Source organism: Cervus elaphus, chromosome 5 (genome assembly GCF_910594005.1).
Source record: "Cervus elaphus chromosome 5, mCerEla1.1, whole genome shotgun sequence".
NCBI classification, from domain to species: Eukaryota; Metazoa; Chordata; class Mammalia; order Artiodactyla; family Cervidae; genus Cervus; species Cervus elaphus.
In genome coordinates this window covers 90,723,921-90,747,213 of record NC_057819.1, presented here as the reverse complement: position 1 = coordinate 90,747,213, position 23,293 = coordinate 90,723,921, and the positions used below count along the sequence as shown (strand labels likewise).

The following is a 23,293-nucleotide window of genomic DNA, read 5'->3' as shown; positions in this document are numbered from 1 at the left end:
TCATGAGTCCCTCTGTATTCTTACAGATAGATGAATGTTTTTGTCAGATCACTGTCCCATACACAGTTAAACATAACAGATACAATTTGGGGATCTGTCTGCCATTTCCAGAGTACTGCAGAGTAAGTTACCATTAATGTAACATGCACTTTTGTCTGTTACAGGCCTGTTTTCTAGCTGTGCTACATGCTGATTTAGATAAATCATAAAATATAAACATTAATAGCATCTAATCCATTTTTTTTTTTTTTTAACTGATGGGAAAATGGAGGCCCAGAGAGAGTCAGTGACAACTCAGGGTCATCTGTTAATGGCAAAACTGGTTCCAAAATCCTGCTCCAGTGCTTGCTTAACTCCTTTAATTCAACAACACAACTACTCCTCCTCAACACAACTACTACTGATTTGTATATTTAATGTGTGCCAGGTATTGTCCCAAGCATTATGCATCTGTCATCTTAATTAATCCTTTTACCACTTCTGTAAAGCTGTTCAGTATTCTATTTTATAGATGAACGAAGTGAGACTTCGTGACTCGCCTGAGGAAACACATAGCTCTGACACCGAGATTGCAGTTCAATTCTGTCTCATTCCAAAGCCTGTATTCTTTTTTTCTTTTTTTGGTGAAATGTTTGTATAAAATGTAAAAAGATTCATATAACAAATACCCATCACCTGGCTTAATAAATAAAACATTACCAATCAGTTGAAGCCCCCTCCTCATTGTATTTCCCTCAAAGGTAACCAACCACTTTCTTGAAATTCACATATGTGCTCTTAGCCACTGCGCTCCATTTTACTAAGTGCATTTGCTAGGAGCTACAGGTTGATCAGTGAGCAAGCAAAACATGTTCTCTGCCTTTGTAGTTTCTTGTGGGTGATAGTGCAATACTTGTTTCTTAGTCTTTCTGGAGATACTCATTAGCACGTAGGACACGTCAGGTTTTTGCCAAGGAGGTCTAGGAGATCCTTCAGGAGACCACGGGTGATGTGCTGGAAGGTTGCTTAGATGTCTTTACTGATTTTTTTTTTTTCCTTCTAGGGAGCTGCTTTTATGAGCTTTTAGATTTCCTGCTACATTGAGAGAGACTTCTGGGAGGAGAAAATATTCACTTCTCTTCCTGATCTTCCTTATCTCCCCTTCCCTTTTTAAAACAGAATGATTGAGCATAGCACTCGATCCATACTTATTTTATGGCAGTTTATCTGTTGTTTTATACATTTTCCATATTATCCCCCAGAGTATCTAAGACTGAACTTTCTTAGAAGACAACTAGGTAAATACCTATCAAATAAACTGGTTAGGAGTCTGCAGAAGAAAGCTGGGCCATTAGAAGCATAATACTCTGTGTTCTTCTAGTGTTTTTCCTAGTCTGGTTCAGGCAGGGCACAGCTGCGCCTGAGCGAAACTTGTACTCTTGGACAGAAATTCTGTTAACAGTGTCGCTCAGTTTTTTGAGCCATCCTTTCTTTTGAGAAATACAAAACCATCATGCTGTCTACATTCTGACAGTTTTCTGAAACTACCTGGGTGTCCTATAGTTGAATTCAATTTTGACACTGACTACCCTGGATTAGCCTCAGATCCTACAAATTAAGGGGCAAGATCCCCAACAAGATCACCTTAACTTTTTAGTTTCCACCTGCAAGTGGGGTCCCCAGACTATCCACACTTCTTTCTGGCTGACTGCAATTAGGGGCTTCCCACAACCCCTTGGGTTCGGTAATTCACTAGAAAGACACACAGAACTCAGGACAGTGCAGTGCTTAAGATTACGCAGATGAACAGCCAGATGAAGAGGTACCTGGGAGAAGGTCTGGAAGGGTCCTGAGCTCAGGAACTTCTGTTCCTGTGGAGTCAGGGTGTGCCACCTTTATGGTTCATTGATGTGTTCACCAGCCAGCAAGATCCCTGGAGCTTTGATATGTCCAGAGTTTTCATACAGGACTTCAATAGGTAGCCCCTTCATTGAACTCAGTCTCTAGCACCCCACCCCCACTTCCCCAGAGGTTTGGGGTGGGGCTGAAAGCTCCAACCCCCTAATCACATGGTGGTTTTTTCTGGCGGCTGACCCCTATGCTGAAAGCTGTCTAGGCCCTCCCTTCTCCCTTCCCCTTTAATAAGTCACCTCATTAGGACAAGCTGAAGCATGGTTGAAAGAGACTATAACAAAGGACACTCCTTTCACTCAGGAAATTCCAACGGATTTTGAAGATGTGCCAGGAACTAGGCATAAAGACCAGATGTATTCTTTATTGTATCACATCCTTCTTTGCTGGTTGTGATTTTGGGATTTTGCTGGTGGGCCAATGGTTAAGAACCGCCTGCCAATGCAGGAGACAGGGATTCGGTCCCTGTCTGGGAAGATTCCACATGTTGTGGGGCAGCTAAGCCCGCGCACCACAATTACCGAGCCCGTGCTCTGGAACCTGGGAGCCACAACTGCTGAAGCCCTAGAGCCTGCACTCCGCAACAGGAGAAGCCCCTGCAAAGAAGTCCACACAGCGCAACTAGAGAAAGCCTGCATGCAGCAGTGAAGACCCAATGCAGCCGAAAATAAGTGGATAAAAAATAGCTATAATTTCAACATTAATTATTTTTTTACTAAAAAGTTGAGCAAAGTAACTTTAGAATTTTTTTTTTTTTGATTGCCTCAGCAGTTTCCTGCTATTCACAACTCTTCAGTTACTCTTAAGACAAGCTTTGAATGGGAGAGTTCCAGGAGCTCTGAAGGGTAGACCTGATTTCCCAAAAAGCAGTGCTAAAGCTACAGCAATACCACTGTGTTTGGGGCAAGGTGAAATTAAGTTATGTACCTCAGTCTGGTTGATGTGCTAGAGGTTCTGCTCTCCTTTACAAGTATAAAGTTAGAAAATTCCATTCAGTGTTTTCAAATATCTGGTTATTGTGTTAATGCAGACTCATAGATGTTAAGTGTATTAATATTTTCTATTCGTAACAGTCTGATATGAGTGAAATGGCTTAGGAGTAGTTCAGAGGAGGAGGGGGAAGGCTTCAATAGCCCCAGGATGTCAGATCACACGAATTGTGAGGTAGAATTTGAGCTGTCCCTCAGTTCAGTTCAGTTGCTCAGTCGTGTCTGACTCTCTGCAACCCCATGGACTGCAGCACGCCAGGCCTCCCTGTCCATCACCAACTCCCAGAGTTTACCCAAATCCATGTCCATTGAGTTGGTGATGCCATCCAACCAATCTCATCCTCTGTCATTCCCTTCTCCTGCCCTCAATCTTTCCCAGCATCAGGGTCTTTTCCAATGAGTCAGCTCTTTGCATGAGGTGGCCGAAGTATTGGAGTTTCAGCTTCAACATCAGTCCTTCCAATGAACACTCCTAAAGGACTGATCTCCTTTAGGATGGACTTGTTGGATCTCCTTGCCACCCAAGGGACTCTCAAAAGAGTCTTCTCCAACACCACAGTATAAAAGCATCAATTCTTCGGCGCTCAGCTTTCTTTATAATCCCAACTCTCACCTCCATACATGACCACTGGAAAAACCATAGCCTTGACTAGAGGGACCTTTGTTGGCAAGGTAATGTCTCTGCTTTTTAATATGCTGTCTAGGTTGGTCATAACTTTCCTTCCAAGGAGTAAGCATCTTTTAATTTCATGGCTGCAGTCACCATCTGCAGTGATTTTGGAGCCCAGAAAAATGAAGTCTGACACTGTTTCCACTGTTTCCCCATCTATTTGCCATGAAGTGATGGGACCGGATGCCATGATCTTAGTTTTCTGAATGTTGAGCTTTAAGCCAACTTTTTCACTCTCCTCTTTCACTTTCATCAAGAGGCTCTTTAGTTCTTTACTTTCTGCCATAAGGGTGGTGTCATCTGCATATCTGAGGTTATTGATATTTCTCCCGGCAATCTTGATTCCAGCTTGTGCTACCTCCAGCCCAGCGATTCTCATGATGTACTCTGCATATAAGTTAAATAAGCAGGGTGACAATATACAGCCTTGACGTACTCCTTTTCCTGTTTGGAACCAGTCTGTTCCATGTCCAGTTCTAACTGTTGCTTCCTGACCTGCATACAGATTTCTCAAGAGGCAGGTCAGGTGGTCTGGTATTCCCATCTCTTAAAGAATTTTCCACTGTTTATTGTGATCCACACAGTGAAAAGCTTTGGCATAGTCAATAAAGCAGAAATAGATGTTTTTCTGGAACTCTCTTGCTTTTTCGATGATCCAGTGGATGTTGGCAATTTGATCTCTGGTTCCTCTGCCTTTTCTAAAACCAGCTTGAACATCTGGAAGTTCATGGTTCACATACTGTTGAAGCCTGGCTTGGAGAATTTTGAGCATTACTTTACTAGTGTGTAAGATGAGTGCAATTGTGCGGTAGTTTGAGCATTCTTTGGCATTGCCTTTCTTAGGGATTGTAATGAAAACTGACCTTTTCCAGTCCTATGGCCACTGCTGAGTTTTCCAAATTTGCTGGCATATTGAGTGCAGCACCTTCACAGCATCATCTTTCAGGATTTGAAATAGCTCAACTGGAATTCCATCACCTCCCCTAGCTTTGTTCGTAGTGATGCTTCCTAAGGCCCACTTGACTTTGCATTCCAGGATGTCTGGCTCTAGGTGAGTGATCACACCATCGTGATTATCTGGGTCATGAAGATCTTTTTTGTACAGTTCTTCTGTGTATTCTTGCCACCTCTTCTTAATATCTCCTTCTTCTGTTAGGTCTATACCTTTTCTGTCCTTTATTGAGCCCATCTTTGCATGAAATGTTCCCTTGTTATCTCTAATTTTCTTGAAGAGCTCTCTAGTCTTTCCCATTCAGTTGTTTTCCTCTATTTGTGCTGATCACTGAGGAAGGCTTCCTTATCTCTCCTTGGTATTCTTTGGAACTCCGCATTCAAATGGGTATATCTTTCCTTTTCTCCTCTTCTTTTTGCTTCTCTTCTTTTCTCAGCTATTTGTAAGGCCTCCTCAGACAGCCATTTTGCTTTTTGCATTTCTTTTTCTTGGGGATGGTCTTACTCCTTGTCTCCTGTACAAAGTCACGAACCTCCATCCCTAGTTCATGAGGCACTCTGTCAGATCTAGTCCTTTAAATCTGTTTCTTACTTCCACTGTATAATGGTAAGGGATTTGATTTAGGTCATACCTGAATGGTCTAAGTGGTTTTCCCTACTTCTTCAATTTAAGTCTGAATTTGGTAATAAGGAGTTCATGACCTGAGCCACAGTCAGCTCCCAGTCTTGTTTTTGCTGACTGTTTAGAGCTTCTCCATCTTTGACTGCAAAGAATATTATTATTCTGATTTCCTGTTGACCATCTGGTGATGTCCATGTAGAGTCTTCTCTTGTGTTGTTGGAAGAGGATCCTTTGAAGGAGGTCACCATTATCTTCATTACCTCCACCACAGTTTGGCCCCAGGTAAATAGCAGGGAGGGGACACAGCTCCATCCATCAACAGAAAATTGGATTAAAGATTTACTGAGCAAGGCCCCGCCCATCAGAACCAGACACAGTTTCCCCCTCAGGCAGTCTCTCCTTATCTCCTTATCGGAGGGCAGACAGAATGAAAACCACAATCACAGAAAACTAAGCAAACTGATTACATGGACCACAGCCTTGTCTAACTCAGTGAAACTGTGAGCCATGCCGTGTAGGGCCACCCAAGATGGACGGGTCATGGTGGAGATTTCTGACAAAACATGGTCCACTGGAGAAGGGAATGGCAAACCAGTATTCTTCCCTTGAGAACCCCATGATTAGCATGAAAAGGCAAAAAGATAGGACACTGAAAGATGAACTCCCCAGGTCGATAGGTGCCCAATAGGCTACTGGAGATCAGTGGAGAAACAGCTCCAGAAAGAATGAAGAAATGGAGCTGTTCTTGAGAGATGGTAAATGTTTGGTAAAGTAGACCAGAGAAAGGGGATGGTATTTTAGATGAAGAAAACCATGTGAGGGGGGCCAGGATTTATCATGGCTTGTTTGTGCCTACACAGAACAGAATGGCTTTATTTGAGTAAATCATATATGAGGACTAGCAGGAAAGACAGATAGATGATCTGGGGTTAAATTATGATTTTCAAAGGCCAGTAGAATAGCAACACTTTGATGCGGTAGGTAATTGAGAGTCAGGGATGGCTTTTGATCAGGTGAGTTAGGAAATGTAAAGAATGTGCAAGAAAGATGTATTAGCATTTATATTACTGATATATTAATGAGAGGAGAGACAGGATAAGGGGGTAGAAAGTTGTGAACTAGGAAGTGTTTTGGTAAAGGTGCTATATTTAGGGGAAACTGGGAACAGAGGAAGGAATGAGTATTAAAACTGTCAGAGGAAGTTTGACAGAACTTGAATGATCAGTACAAAGAAAGGGGTAGGCAAAGATGGTTATGCCTTTTTTTTTTTTTTTTGGAATTTTAGCTTTTTATCCTGATGTGTAGAAAGAGTGTTCCTTGTTGGTGAAAATCTCATAAATCCATTGGAATATAATCTCCATGAATATAAAAGTTGGGGAAACATAATGCCTTGATCAGTAGTATCCACCTGACTTGGAATAGTGCCTTGAGTGTAGAAGTGCTCAAGAAATGCATAGAAGGGATGCAGGAATGCATTTAACATGTCAAAGTTGAAGTAAATTTCAGTTGCCATCTGTAAATTTAGAATGTGACAGTTTTTACCACCAAAGTGACTTTTGTTTTTTAAGAAGGAAAGTTAAAACCTTTATTTATTGAGACTCAGTGATAGGTCAGGTGCTCTGCTAAGCACTTGCACATATATGATGTTGTTTAATTCTTACTGGAACCTTGAAGAGATGGTATTATTATCTCCCTGAAAGTGTTGACTTTTTCTAGTCCCCCAAATTATACATATTTATAAAATCATATTGTACGTGGTGAAGATGATACGTATTTGAGACTTGCTTCAAAATAATTCATGGGAAAGGACGAGAGAGAATATGGAAAAGAGATGAGGTTGGGTGATGGGCTCACATACCCGATTACACTGTTGTCACTAATTCTGAAACGTTTCCATTTTTTAATAATAAAGGAAAGAAAAAAATCATATTGTTCAGGGTGATATATACTGGCCTAACTGCCATTTTTTTAAATAAAATGAAACAGTTTGAGCCTCCAGATAATGACTGTAATGGATTATAACCCATAGAGTAATATAATAATCCATGAGACCACACTCATAAGAAACAGAAGGGAAAGTTTTTTCTTACAGGAAAATGTAAAGTAATACAGGAGAATAGATAAAAAATCACCATCTAGCAGCCACGATAGCAGTACTTGTTTTAGGCAAGAAGCTTGAATGGCTGCTAAACCTAATAGCCAAAGGTTTGATGAGAACCACAACATTTACATAGTCTCAAAGTACCTCCTTATAGGATATTTTTTAATTAGAAAAAAATAACTTTACTGGAGAAACCTAACACCACCTCCTCCAAGTGATGACAGCGAACATCACAGTAATGGGACAAATTGACATTATCACTTCTTGCATATTCTGCAAAAAAAGCAGAGCCTGAAATTAATCGTGGGATAACATCATACAGACCCAGTTGAGAGAGATATTACAGAATAAATGACTTTAGTCTTCAGAAATGGGAAGGTCATGAAAGATAAAGATGGAGGAAAGCCTCCAGATTAAAGGAGACTAAAGAGATATGACAACCAAATGGAACGTTTGATTCTGGACAGAAAAGATTTTCCTTTTCTATAACGGATAATAGTGAGACATGAATAAGGTTTATAGATTACATAATAGCACTGTTTTGGGTGTTAATTTCCTGATCTTGACATTACTTGATTTAACTGTGGTTATGTAAGAGAATGATACTGTTTCTAGGAAATACATACTGGCGTGCTTCAGGGTAAAGGGGCATCATGTTTGTGATTTACTCTCAATTTTTTTTTAAAAATTTTATATGTATATTATATATATATATAGAGAGAGAATAATAATGCAAATATGGTTAAATGCTAACATGTGGGGAATTTGGTTAAAGGATAGACATGACTCCTTTGAATTATTTTTGCAATTTTTCTGTACATCTGGAATTTTCTAAAAATAAAAAGAGCCACAGCTGCTGGATTAGTCACCAGTGAATCAGTGAATTATTTTAATTAACTTACGTAGTATTTGTGTATGCGGTGCTCACTGACTTTGGGGATTGTCATGCATTTTCTGTATTACTAATGTGTTAAAATGGGTTATTCTCCTAGGTCTGTAACTAGTCTTCTAGTGAGACCATGAGAAAATCACTGTGGCTGGGTCCCAGGCTCTTCATCTGAAATTTCTGTGGGGAGCTGGATAAGTTGACTTCAGTACCTGGCTCCTAGCAGTTCTCTGATGATGGGCTCCAGATTCTCTGACTCAGAGAAATGTTACCTTATTGTCAGCCCTTTGAAGAAGGCCCAAGCCTTCTCACACATGTAAATTGAAAGGATTGAGGAGTCAAGAGCCAGAAGATGCCTGTTAAGCACCTGGACTGCCCTTTATCAGCTGTAGCCGCTTGTTTGCAGCACGCCCTCTGAGTTGTTTTCGCCACTACTCTCCCTTCCAGCCAGTCATTATTTTTCCACAGACTTGACTTGTAGTTTTAGTCACACTTTCTTTTAGTCACTTATTTAGCAAAGGAATGTGACTTTCCTTGACTTTAACATTTTCCGGCTCTTTTATATTTAGACTTTTGAAAACTATAGTTTGCTATCATAGCAGAGGTCAACAGGCAGGTGGACTGTTTTCCTCTCGAATCACAGAAGGACTTTAGTTGATAAGCATTTGAATGTCTAATAATAGTAATCATATGATCAGAAAATGATGGGAATGAAAGTCAAATTTCAGAAAGAAAATTAAGAATTTAAGTTTGTACATTAAAAAAACTGCTAGGTTAGGAAATGTAACAGGAAAGTTTCTTTGCTCTTATTAACCCTTTAAATATGATACCTTAGAAAGGATGTAAAGATGTGAAGAAATAGACACTCTGATCTTCTATTGGTAATGATGTAAATTATTCTTTTTTGGCAATAATAGTGTCTATTAAAAGCAAAAAGATCATGCATGCTAACTTGAGTTCCTCTTCTAGGAACTTATCCTGTAGAAATTAACATTGCAGCCCTGTTCATCATTAGGGGATTACATTAATAAATTATGACATATCACACACTGGATTCTTATACACTTATCAAAAAATAATGTAGGAAGCTTTTTAAATGTTAATATAAAATGCATTATTATTATTGCTTTTAAAAATTGTGATAAAATATACAAAACAACATAACATTTTTACATTTAGTAAATATTCCGTTCAAGGGCTTTAAATATGTTTGCAATGTTGTGTAACCATCACCACTTGCTACATTTAAAACTTCTTCAGCACCAACAAAAACTCTGTTATTTATTAGATAATAACTTTCTCTTCCCTCTCCTGGGAGATTTTTAAAGATTGTCATGGAATACTGCCCTAATACATAATTAAGTGATAAAAATTGTAAAATCATATAAATACTTTGATTCTACTGTGGTAAATTATTATAATATGTTAATATGAGTGTGGGAAGATCTGGGAGACTACACATATTAAACAGTTTATGGGGGATACTATGGGAGATTTTACATTTATACTATATATTTTAGTAATTTTTTCTTTTAAATGGTGAACATGTGTAACTTTTCTAAGCAGAAAAAAAAGATGTACTGAAAATTGGTAATTTAGATGCCTCTGATCCTCTGATTTTAGGTAACAAATAACAGACTTCGCTGTGTGGTTGCTAAATTTGAGCTTTCTAGAATCTGAATACCTTATTAAAGTAATCCTTTTTTCTTTTCACAGCTAGAGTTGGGAAGACGTCACTGATTATGTCTCTAGTCAGTGAAGAATTCCCAGAAGAGGTAGGCATTGTGATTTCTTTCCTACATTTAAGTTTTTTTTATCAAAATTGAGTTAAATGAAAATACATTTTAGGGTTTTTTTGGCATGTGTTTCCTTTCTGATAGTTAATGACTTTTTAGAAAGGCTCATGTTAGTTTTTACAGGACATCTCTGAAATATAGGAGAAAGAGTCAAACCAGTTCTGAGTTCACATAAGGCCTTTGTGTTTCTTACTTTTGACCTTGGCTAGGACATTTGTTATCTCTCTGTCTTAGTTGTCTCATCTGTAAAATGGGAACTGAAAGGGATATTAGGGATCATCTAAGCTGTGTAATTCTTTCTTAAAAATAAAATGTTTTTATAAGCCCCAAATAAAGAACAGATGAGTATTCCTTTAGTTGAAGTAAGGATGAAGTGTCTGGCTCCCCACCTGCCTTCTGTCTGACTCTCCCCAGTCTTTGAGACATCATTAGAGCCACTAGGATTCTGATACACATGTTTGAAAATCTCAAATATTATCTACCTACATCATTTTACAAATAAAAAATCTAATTCATTCCACCTTGCCCACCTCGAAGAATTGTTGTGGGTCTCAAATGAGATAAACTTACTGAAATACCACCAAAAGCATGGTGGTTTTCGTTTTGCTGGCAGTGTATCTATTTACATGTTGGAAGATCCAGTATGGTGAACAGTTGCCTAAAGCATTATGTAAAGATATTGTTATGAGGAATGGGATCAATGAAAATGAGATAAAGATTATTTCTTTTTATTTTCTTTCTTCATGTAATATGTATTATTAGCGTCATGATTTGCATTTATCATTTATTTACTTTTGTTTAATTAGGAATATCTGTGCAACTTCATTGTTCAAAGAGGGATTTAATGTATTATGTGGTAGTTATTTCAGTAATTACAATTGTCATGTGACCATTGTTTCTTTCACTTTTTTTCTCTTAAATAAGATAGTTAAATCATAACTTAATTTGAAAAGTGGAGTGTATTATCATATGTGGTTTGTGAAATCAGCAACATTAGTTATGATCACTTACAGTATAATACCTAAAAGTTTTTTGTGATATTTTAACTTAGTTTAGAATTGTCATTTTATCATAGTCCTTTTGGGTGTGGATAAGGAGTTTTTTTCATAATGGGGTTATTATGCTTAAGGATTATATAGCCAAACAGTTATCTTCTAGAAGAGATAAATTTTGATAATTTATTAATTTATTTGAGGATTTCTTTTTTTTTTTTTTGGCTGCCCTGAGTGGCATGCAGAATCTTAGTTCCGTGACCAGGGATGGAACCTGTACCTCCTGCATTGGGAGTGCAAAATGTTTTTGGGTTGTTTTTTTTTGGTTCAATAACTTTATTGGACAATCAGCAGTTCTCATCCACATTAACTGTCTGTAGAGTGGTGACAGGCACGTAGGTAGCCCAAGTGTAGAGCTTGTTTGGTGAGTCTTCATCTTAATTTCATTTTCTGGAAAGCTGCATACGGATCCACTATGGGACATTCCTTATTCCTTTGGCCCAGACAGCTCTATTGAGCTGTGTCAATGCGAACATCTGGGGTTCCCATCTCCTTCATGGCCAGTTTCTGGATTTCTTTGAGTGCCTGAGGGACACACTTCTTGAAACCCACTGCATGGATGCACATGAATGTTGATAGTGTATTCTCCTGGTCCCCACCTCACTGATGGTGGATCAGCCCTTCTTCTACCTGTCTTTCTTTGTGTGGGTGCCATCCTGCTGGATGGTAGTTGAAGACGACAGGAGCACGGAATCTTAACCACTTGAGGATAGGTCTTCACTTGCAGAATATCTTAAGCCTTCAACAAAATAGAATGAAAACTACATTTTAGAAATCTAATTTTTAAGTATTGTTTTGGGAGCTAAAGTATCCTTAATATATCCTGTGCCCACACAGGTATAAATGTGCCTTTTTTTTTAAAGTGTTTTATCATATAGCTTTAATGTGTATTTGCATTTATGGTAAAGCACAAAAATAAACATTTAAAATTATAGTAAACACCTGTAAAGGTAAGCATGGGTGAAAGGGCTAATGATGCATGAATTTACATAATCTACTAAAAAGTTTGATTGCTGATATTCAAAGGTTTTTCCTTCTTTTATATTTGTTTGCAAATGAAGGTTCCTCCCCGGGCAGAAGAAATCACCATTCCAGCTGATGTTACCCCTGAGAGAGTTCCAACGCACATTGTAGATTACTCAGGTAGTAAATGTCTTCTCGCAGGTGAAGCTGTAGAGTTAATTTAAAAGTCCTTAAAAAGATACTTACTAAGCGTTAAAAAATGTTTTAGGAGGGGTGTCTCTTTTTCTCGCAGTAAATGATCATTTACTCTTGTCTCATCCCAAACCCCGCAAAAAGCCTTTACCTTGCAGTACTCTGTCCCTGATTTACTAAGTTGGGTTCCATAATAATGAAAGGGAAAGGGGAATGGCAAAGGACTAGATAAATCATAACCCTCCTTGAATTAGCATATTTGCAGAGAGTTCTCTGTTATTTTGTTATCAGGCATTCAGGTATGCTCTGGTGATGTAGAAAGAGTTCTCATGTGAAAATTTGTTGAGTTCTAAGTTTATTTTTTAATTTGTCAGAGTTTGCCTAAAAAAAGTTAAAACAGGTTGCTTATGTTAAATGATAATGGAAGCACATCTGTATTGTTTTTAATAATGTAAAGTTTTTCTGCACAATACTACTTACTTTTTAATCATTAAATTATTTTGCTTTGTTCTGGAACTTCATTTGTAAAGGAAGGGTCAGTAGTAACATGTATCTCTGATGAGGGCTGTTGATAATAGGGGAAACTGTATATGAAATCAGGAGGTATATGGGAAATCTCTGTGCCTTCCACTCAGTTTTGCTATGAATCTAAAACTGCTCTGAAAAATGAAATCTATTTTTAAAAATGTGTATAACCACATTGGTAATACTTTGTTGTGCTGAGCTGGTATACTATCCATTCTAAAAATGAAATACTAGAACTGTACAGTCTAATACATGTGACTGTTGAACACTTAAAATGTGTCTAGTCTAAATTGAAATGTGCTCTAAGTATAAAATACAAGTGGATTTAGAAGACAGTATGAAATAAAGAACAGTATCTCATAATTTTTCTGTTGGTTACATGTTGAAATTTTAGTATTTTTGATACTTTGGGTTAAATTAAAAAGTCATTTTACCTGTTTCTTTTTACTTTGTTTAAGGTGACTACTAGAAAATTTAAAATTCCTTGTATGGTTTCTATCATGTTTCTGTTGGACAGTACTGTACTAGAAGCTGAGTGGAGTTGGATGCTCCCTGCCAGAGTCAGTCTCATAACTAGCTCTATGTATAGGATTATTCCTTTTCAGTGTGTGTAGCTACATGTTTAGATGCACTTCAGTATTACAGTTGAAGCTTTAACTGCTTGATTATTCAACTTATGAGAAGATATTTGAAATATGGCCAGTTATTGAGCATTAATTGAGATACCATTGTACTCATTTGTAACATTAGTTTATATGTCAGAAATAACATTTAGAGGGGAAGCAGTTAAACGCAAAGTGATCTAATAGATCAATAATTGCTTTGCTCTCCGTTTGTTTACTTCTCTCTCCTATCTCTCTCCTAGCTATGTACCATGCCCGTCCCCTGCACCTGTGGGATTATAGGCATATCCCTCCATGAGACCAGTTCTAGCCAGAGAGATGGGCAAGTGAGGGATTGCTTGACTTTTCGTTATCATGCTCTGGCTTTGCCTCTGGGGCCTGGTTAAAATTACTTCTGTCGGCTTTCTAGATCTTAAGCTTGTATTTCCCAGACTCTCACCTGGCTTTTTGACCCTGTGTGTATAGACTTTTTGTCTGGGCTTCTGACTCTTTAGTACCCAGTCTTCTAGCTAGAGTTTCTGATCTCTTTTGCCAGGCCCTTCTCAGCTTTGGGTCAGATGCTGGCCCAGATTTATCACACAGTGCCCTGTGCTGTTCCCTGCCTGACTTATCCCCGTGTAGACTTGTCTCTCGGTGCCAGCCAGCTTCCTTATCATAGTTCCACTCTTTCCTTTCTCTGGCTTGGCCTTTTCTTTGCCACTTGTCTGGAAGTACATCTTGTAAATGACATGAGGAGTGAGGGAGGCTTTGAGGGATGTTAGATGGATGTCAGATGGATTTTAGCTTGGTTGTTCATTCATTTTTATGAAAGTGTTTAAAATATGAAAAAAAAAATTGACTTTGTCATTTGTAGAAGCAGAACAGAGTGATGAACAGCTTCATCAAGAAATATCACAGGTGAGTTAAAAAAAAATAGTTCTAGGTTTGTGGGAGAACAGTGATGATCCTGTGCCTGCCATTTCCTTCTCTCACAGAGAGGGCTTTTTCAGTTCTTTATTATTATTTTTTTTTCTTTTTTTTTTTCAGTTCTTTATTGTCGCTGCTGACTTTGAGTATGTATTTTTGCCGTAAATCCTTTGCTCTTAGAGGCATGCTAAGTTTTTAATTTTCAAATTTTTTTCTTTGTTTGACTGAAATACATTAACTAGCTGGTAATTAAATGCTACATTTGTTATTATTTTAAAATACCATCGATTTGTTAATTTTTCTTACAGGCTAATGTCATCTGCATAGTTTATGCTGTTAACAACAAGCATTCCATTGATAAGGTATGACTGTGTGACTTTTTTCACTATACTTTGTTAAATTTCTGTGGGGACACTTTAAAAATTGATCCTCAATTTAGAATTTTAGAAGTCCTAGGGTGGAGTATTTTCAAGGGAGATCCCCATTAGGCCTTAACTCCTTTTAATTTTCATTTTAGGTAACAAGTCGATGGATTCCTCTCATAAATGAAAGAACAGACAAAGACAGCAGGTACTTTTTTCTCTGTCAAACTTTGTATATTGAAAAATTTCAAACTTAGAGAAAAGTCGCAAGAAATAGTGCAATGAACATCTGTAAACTATTCACTTAGATCTACTAGTGAACAGTTTGCCATATGTGCTTTATCTAATAGGTCTGTTTATACACACACACCTTCATTAGAGAGAAATTACTTGAGGCTGCATACATATTTGAGAGCAGAGCAGAAAATAGAGCTCTGAAACTGTAATGTGCCCGCTCTTGAGATGCCCTTTTGAGGACTGGCATTACCCCAGTCATTGAATGTTCACTATCTGAAATATGTAAGAGCACAGTCATTATCACTGTTTTAAAGTCACTTTGTAATGACTTACTGACTGAGCTGAAAGGAGCTCTCTAGAGCTATACTGTCCAGTGCAGTAGCTTCTAGTCAGTTGTGGCAATTTAACTTTAAGTAAAATTAAATAAAACTAAAAATTCGTTGCCTCAGATGCAGCCACATTTCAAGTGTTTAATAGGCACTTGTGGCTAGAGGTTAGGGTAATGGAAAGTACAAATAAAGTTCATTTCTGTCATCATACAGGTTGTATTGGACCAGACTTCCTTGGAGGAAGCAATGCCTCTGAGCTCCTGACACTTGCTTTTCTTGCTTATTTCTTGAACTGTTTTGAGGACCCTTTTGAGAAGTCAGTTTTGCCAGGATCTATGAAGCACTAACTTGAACAACTGAATTTTTAAAATTGACTCTACCATGACAGCTTCCTAAACTGCTCTCTGGAAACTAGCTGGCTCGTCTCGTGCCCCTTTTAGTGCGCCATCTGAAAGTGGCCTTCAGTGTTGGGGAGGTCTGCTGAGATCTAATTAGATCTCATGAGCGTTCTCAGGTGTGGGTGTACCCTTACCCTTCCCTGAGTCAGAGGAGCATGTTTATTTCTCTCGTGGTGGATTTGTTCCAAGGTGGTCTGTTTCATTAATGTATGGACTTCACACATTCCCAGTACCTTCTTTCCTGGGCCTCATACCTTAGGTTTATATTTGTTACACACATGTTCTTATCTAGGACTTCTGTGGACCACTATCACAGTGGTCCTTAGTCAGATGTGCCCATCACTGTCACCTGAGGTACCTTACAACAATATAGATGCCTTTGCTCTACTGTTTGAGTTTTAGGATTAGTACATTTGGAGTAGGGCTTGGACTTGTGTGCTTTCTTTTTTTAAGATCCGTAAATTATTCTGAGCACACCTTTGGTTGTAAAGCAGTGCATTTTTGGGAACTCTCCTGGCTCTATTAACAACCTATGTTTGGGTTCTGTAGTGGGCCAGTCCTTTTACACATAATAACCACACTAGGTGGTTAAATAAGTGCCTGCAAGTGTTTCTTTTACAATCTGGAGTCCCAGCTAGATGATTTGCCTTCTCTTTAAGCTCTCTTGTGGGTTGTACAAATAATTGTTCTCCTCTGGGCTAGTTCTCCTTGGTAATCCCCATTCAGATTTCTGATAGGCCTTTCAGATTTAATTTATTGAAAATAAAATTCTTTATTCCCTGCCTATTCCCCGCTGCCCCCACCCACAGATTTCTCTGTCTTTTCTGTCTCAAAAGATCTGTTCATTGTGGGGACTTCCCTGGTGGTCCAGTGGTTGGGACTTCGCCTTCCAGTATGGGGAACTAGGATCCCACATGCCTCTGGGCCAAAGGACCAAAACATAAAACAGAAGCACTGTATTGTAACAAATTCAATTAAAACTTTAAAAATGGGAAAAAAAAAATCTACTCCTTTCTTCCAGCCAAAAAAATCTATGTACTTTTCTTGATTTCTGTTTTCCTTCAATCTCCATATCTAATCTACCATTGCTCCTATCTGTTCTATTTCAAAAATACATCTCAAATCTGAAAATTTCCTCTCTGTCTTCACTATGCTAATCCAGGATACCACATTAAAAGAACTTTTTTATTATTGAAAAAAAATCAAATATATTCAAAGGTAGAGAGAACAGTATAATGAATCCCTCTGTATCATCCAGCTTCAACAATCAACAACTCATGGCCAGTGTTGTTTCATTTATCACACCTCCCTTTGGGATCATTTTGAACAAATCAGACATCATACCATATAACTATTTCGATATGTATCTCTAAAAGATAACAAATGAGTGCATTTAAAAATGTCTGTCAGATTATGTCATTCACCTACTTATAACCCTTCTGTGGCTTCCCATTTTACACTTAAAACACACTCTCTTTACTATAGCTGTAAAGTCCTTTGCATCTGGCCTTTGCTCTTCTCTCCAGCTCCACTTCATATGTCTTCCCCTTTGACTAGTACTCCTCAACCGCTCTGGCATTTTTCTGTTCTCGGGACTCATGGGGATGTTTCTTCAGTTTGGAGCTTTTCCACATGCTGTCCCCCTTGTCCCAGCCAGCTCTTTCCAGGCTCTTCACCTGAGAGATTCCATCTCATCCTTCACTTCTTGACTCAAATGCCACCTTGTCAGAGGGATTGTTCCCTGATTACCATGTATAGTTAGCCCTCTTCAATTACTTTATCACTGTACTTTACCAGGTTATAATGTACATTAAAATAAAGTCTCATGTCTTTTGCCTTCCTTATTATTACCATGTGCCCTGTTTATTTCAGGCTGCCTTTGATACTGGTTGGCAACAAATCTGACCTGGTGGAATATAGCAGTATGGAGACCATCCTTCCTATTATGAACCAATACACAGAAATAGAAACCTGTGTGGAGGTATGCCTTCTCATTTGATTTTGAAATTTACGATTGGTGAATTCTCACTAAATTGAGGTTCAGAATAGGAGATGGGGGAAGATGTGGGGTGGAGTAAATTTCCTGTTTGTGAAGTCACGTAAATCAAATAAAACAGAGAATTTGGGATTGGCCTCTGAGCTCTTTGTAGACAATCATATGGTGATATCCAGTAAGAAAAATGCATTTTTTCAGTTTCTTCAAGGAATCTTGATAGTTAAAAAAAATTTTTTTTAATGTTTTTAGCTCGCTCTCTCTGAATTGCTTTGAGTGAAGCATTTAAAATTTTCTTTTCAGTGTTCAGCAAAAAACCTGAAGAACATATCAGAGCTCTTCTATTATGCACAGAAAGCAGTTCTTCATCCTACAGGGCCCCTGTACTGCCCAGAGGAGAAAGAGGTAAACCCTCCATCCCATCAGACCATGTTAGTAAGGACTGGGATGTGTAGGTAGCAACTCCATCATGATACTGATGGTTAGTCACTCTTAAGTATTCATATAAACTGCTGAAATTTAAATTTATTGCTTATTAAACTGTTGTATTTCCTAGATACTTTTCTTCAAAGACAGTCAGATTTAATGCTCAGAATAATATGTCAGGTCGAATACTATTTTAAGAAATGTAATTAAAACAAACAGAAGAATTGGCAACCGAAACAACAAAAAGTCCAAAGACTTAACTAATGGTCTGTTTGCTTTGCGACTATAAAATCCACTAGCTTAATAACACATACAATCGAAAAACTTGTTTAATTATTTGACATGGATACAATATATAATACAATTGGAATACTCCCTCTTGTTCCATAGTTTAGGCTTCCCTGGTGGCTCAGATAGTAAAGCGTCTGCCTGCAATGTGGGAGACCTGGGTTCAATCCCTGGGTTGGGAGGATCCCCTGGAGAAGGAAATGGCAACCCACTCCAGTACTCTTGCCTGGAAAATTCCATGGACAGAGGAGCCTGGTAGGCTACAGTCTGGGGTTGCAAAGAGTCAGACACGACTGAGCGACTTCACTTTACTTAGAAACACAGTAATTCCTTAATGAGATATCTAAAATTTAACGATATTTTACCATAGAATTTTTCTGCCAAAGTGTAAAGGTGTTTGTTTTCTTTAATTACCTGTAACAGGCAAAATTATTTAAGTCAGTAAACTTAAGGAATTTCACACGTTCTGGTTCTTTCCACTGCCAGTCACCATAGACTTTCAAAATTAAATTTTAAATTGAGATATAACTCACATACCATAAAGTTCACTTTTTTGTTCTTTTCAGTGATTTTTAGTGTATTCACAAAGTTGTGTGTTCATCATCACTGTCTGGATTCAGAGCATTTCATCACCCCCAGAGAAACCCTGTACCCATTAGCAGTCACTCCCATTCCCTCCTCCCCCTTCCCCTAGTTTTTGGCGACCACTAGTCTACTTTCTATCTCTCTGGATTTGCCTATTCTGGGCATTTCATATGAATGGAATCATACAATATGTGGTCTTCTGTGTCTGGCTTCTTTCATGTAGTGTAATGTTTCCAAGATACATCCATGTTGTAGCGTTACTAATACTTCATTCCTTTTTATGGTCAAATGACACTTCATTGTATGGATATAGCATATTTTGTTTATCCATTCAATGGTTGGTAGATAATTGGGTTGCTTCCACCGTTTGGCTGTTGTGAATACTGCTGAGAACACTCACATACAATTTTGAACCCGTTTTGAATGTCTGTTTAGCAGTGGAATTGCTAGGTCACATGGTAATTCTATGTTTTACTCATATTGAGGAACCACTAAAATTAAAGTCCCAGTTTCTCCACATCTTTGCCAGCACCTGTTATCCTCCCCCTGGCCTTTGTTTGTAGTTATCCTGGTAGATGTGAGTTTGAACTGCATTTCCATGATGGCTAATGATATTGCACATCATTTCATGTGTTTATTAGCCATTTGTGTATCTTCTTTGGAGAAAGGTCTATTTAAGTATTTTATCCATCTCTTAATTGAGTTATTTGTTTCTTTTGTTGTTTTGAGTTTTTTTGTTGTTGTTGTTGTTTTGAGTTTTTAAAGAGTAGAAGTTGGCTGGGGGAAAAAAGCTTCCTGAAAAGATTTTTTTCAGGGAAAATTTGTACTATAGGTGAATGGTTGGAGAACTGACCCATGGGCCAAATTTGGCCTGCCACCTGCTTTCTTTTTTTTTTTTTTTAATTGAAGCTTTACAGAATTATGTTGGTTTCTGCCAAGCATCAGCATGAATCAGCCACAGATACTTACATGCCCCCTTCCTCTTGAACCTCCCTCCCCATCGCACCCCTCTAGGTTGCAACAGAGCCCTGGTTTGAGCTCCCTGAGTCATTCAGCAAATTCCCATTGGCTTTCTATTTTACTATGGTCATGTATGTTTCCATCTTATTCTCTCCATACATCCCACCCTTCCCCCCTGCCACCACGTCCATAAGTCTGTTCTGTATGTCTGTCTCCATTGCTGCTCTGCAGATAATTTCATCAGTACCATCTTTCTAGATTCCATATAAATGTGTTAGTATATGATATTTGTTTTTCTCTTTCTGACTTCTTTCACTCTGTATAATAGACTCTAGGTTCATCCACCTCATTAGAATGGACTCAAATGCATTGCTTTTTATGGCTGAGTAATATTCCATCATGTATATGTACCACAGCTACTTTATCCCTTCATCTGTCGACCACCACCTGCTTTTATATAGCCTGTGAGCTAAGATACATTTTGCATTTTTTAATGATTGGGGAAAAAGTCAAAAAGAATAATGTTTTGAGATATGGGAAAATTTATATGGCCTTCGGATTTCATCGCTCACAGGTAAGCTTTATTGTAGCACAGCCATGTTCATTCCCTCATGTGTGTCTGTGCTTTCCTGCTGTGAAGGCGGCCATGGGGTTGCAGCAGAGCTAGTCTGTGGTAACTGTCATCACACCACTGCTCTACGCCCTGCGAACTGCGCTGACACACTTCAGACTTGGCAGCAGCATCTCATGTGCCATGTACCTCTGTACCGTAGCATTTTGTTTTTTTATTACCAGTACATACATATGCCAAAACAAGAAGAGAAAAAAAGTGGATCTTCAGATGGCAAAAGAGATATATTTTCTGAGCTATAATTCCAGCATCAGTTTTTTTTGGACCTCCATGCACATGCAAAGGAAGTTTCCTTATTTCCTAATCCATTTGACCATGCAGTTGAGGAGATTCCACCCAGCCTTCAGTTGGAACTGATTAATATGATTAACAGGCAAATATCATGAAAAGAATCAAATAGAATTCTATAAATGCCTTCCAAGTGATGAATGTTTTCAAAGAAAGTTATATGTTTATGGATCAGTGTCACTATTGGGATTGTTTATCTGTGCAAAAAGACATTTTCGTAGATGAAATATGTGAAATCTCATTACAAATCAGCATTAATAGCTGAATATCTGCAATTGATTTTCATGATAGGGAAAGTTAGCTTTTTTTTTTAAAGTATAGTTGATTTATAATACTGGGTTAGTTTTGGGTATGTATCATAGTGGTCTTTTTGTTTTTGTAGGATTTTTTGCAGATTATATTCCATTATATAATCCATGGGGTCGCAAAGAGTCGGACACGACTGAGCGACTGAACTGAACTGATATTCCATTATGGTTTATTACAAGATAGGGAACACTGACTTTGAACCCCAACTAAGCCAATCGTTATCCCTCCAAGAAGAATTCCATCCTTCTGTAATATTAGTAGACCTATAGAGCAAAGGTATACTCAGTTATTATTATATTTTAAATTTAATTAATAAAAACTTTGTGGAAATTTGGTTATCTCTTTGCTGTGTAAGTACCTACATGATGTCCTTGATTTTGCCTGTTGGTCCCCAATGCCTAAAGTATTTGCTATGTCTTTATTTATTGTTAGACATTATTATTATGTCTTTATTAATTGCTTTACCATAAACGTGCTGACCTCTGGTATAAATATTAATCTGAGTTATCCCTTAATCTGACCCTGATTTAGTCTTCCTTAATCCTGGTTTATATTCTTAATTGAAATGTTTCTTTCTAACTTGCCCTTAATTCAATATTTCCGAAGTTCACCTCATAATAGTCAGTAGGTGTCCTTGTTAAAAATACAGGTTCTGGAACTTTCCTAGTGGTCCAGTAGGCAGTCTTGTTCTATAGAGATTTACCTCTGAGCTTAGCCTGGCAGTACATTGAATCCCCTCTGTTAGTTTGTTCTCAGTTCTCTAATTGCTGCTTTTTCCTTAGGCCTATTATTAGTTCTGCTAATCTGCTAATCCTCCCTTCCCTAATAAACACTTACTACCATCTGTTAGTCATTTCTTAGGCAGACCTACCTAAGGTAGAATCTGTAACTTTTAGAGACTATATGCCTTGATTTATACAAGTAGAAGCCTTGAGTCTAAACTTACAATAGAATCTTTTATTTAGATAACATTCATAAGCTTTTAACATAGATTGAGGTAGGTAGGTCAAATCAAGATAATTAAAGCCCGAACTGGAAATATGTTTCCAGTGGTTGATGGACTCTGTATGACCCCTGGAGTCTTCTGCTTACCTAATAATGAAACAGATCTGTGTGAGGATTAGATTACTTATATGCAAAGTGAGTTTATTTTTATTACTGTAGAATTTGTCTCTTTTGGAGAGGGGTGGGACTTGCCTTCTGGCTCCGTGGTAAAGAATCCTCCTGCCAATTCAAGAGACATGGGTTCGATCCCTGGATCAGGAAGATCCCCTGGAGAAGGAAGTGGCACCCCATTCCAGTATTCTTGCCTGGAAAATCTCACAGACAGAGGAACCTGGTGGGCTCTAGTCCATGGGGTCACAAAAGAGTTGGACATGACTTAGCAACTAAACAACAACATTTTTAAGTTTTATTGAAGTATAATTTTTAATGTGTTTAAGAAGTAGTCATTTTTTGGTGTTGTATTTTAAGATGGTTAATATTTAAATATCATGTTGAGCCAGTACCTTAGAGCACTTTTGCTTCTGATGCATTTCAAGCTTTAATGAAAAATGCATCACTGTTTATTTTTCTTCAGTTACTTTTTTTAACATAGCATTTTATTTATTTATTTTTTTTCATAGCATTTTATGATATAAGGAAAAAACACTTGCAAATAAAAAGTTATTTTTAGATTCTGGTTTTTACATCATTTTACCTATTGCTCCTTTTTGAAACATCTAGATTATTATGCAACAGATTTTTAAAAAAAGAGAAAATATAATGTGATCTTTAGTAATCTTGAATATCTAATATTAGGATCATATTTACAGAAGCAATAACTTTTTTTACTTAAAGAGTTATCCATTACATGTATATGTATGGCTGAGTCCCTTTGCTTTTCTCCTGAAACTATCAGCGAAATTGTTAATTGGTTATACCCCAATACAAAATAAAAATGTTAAAAAAAAGTTATTCATGATTATGGATGTGATAGGTTATAGTCCATTTAGCATTCTTTTATAAAGACATCCCTAACCATGCTCCCTAAATGTTTGACTTCTTTTTCTCAGTTCTTTCTAATCTCTTTATATCTTAGATTTCAGCTTTTTATTACTCTATCAAATTGCTCTCCTAGAGCCCCTATTTAAACCAAAAAAAAAGGAGGAGGAATTGTGCATATTTTGGAAGATAACTGTTCTTTACTATTTTTAAAAGAAATTATTTTACGCATTTAGATTTGTTATGATAGTGTGACCAAAACTCATCATCATTGCTTGCTCTGGATAGCTGTATCATGGGAGTAAATAAACTAACAAGTATTCATTTTCTCACTTCAC

At 37.7% G+C, this 23,293-nt stretch overlaps 1 protein-coding gene across 15 annotated transcripts in view; it reads left to right on the top strand.

Annotated features, from left to right (window-relative positions):
- RHOT1 (ras homolog family member T1) overlaps nucleotides 1-23,293 on the top strand; it is a 61,499-nt gene that overhangs the window by 10,066 nt on the left and 28,140 nt on the right. For 8 of the 15 annotated variants that reach the window (XM_043903088.1, XM_043903096.1, XR_006341181.1 and 5 more), the window contains 7 exons: nucleotides 9,830-9,884; nucleotides 12,019-12,100; nucleotides 14,114-14,157; nucleotides 14,475-14,528; nucleotides 14,684-14,736; nucleotides 17,365-17,473; nucleotides 17,789-17,890. In XM_043903088.1, coding sequence (XP_043759023.1) covers nucleotides 9,852-9,884; nucleotides 12,019-12,100; nucleotides 14,114-14,157; nucleotides 14,475-14,528; nucleotides 14,684-14,736; nucleotides 17,365-17,473; nucleotides 17,789-17,890 — 477 coding nt within the window. In that variant the 5' untranslated portion in view covers nucleotides 9,830-9,851. Of the gene's footprint in view, nucleotides 1-9,825; nucleotides 9,885-12,018; nucleotides 12,101-14,113; nucleotides 14,158-14,474; nucleotides 14,529-14,683; nucleotides 14,737-17,364; nucleotides 17,474-17,788; nucleotides 17,891-23,293 lie in introns of those variants that run through there. The other 7 variants (XM_043903086.1, XM_043903093.1, XM_043903095.1 and 4 more) reach the window with 1 other exon arrangement.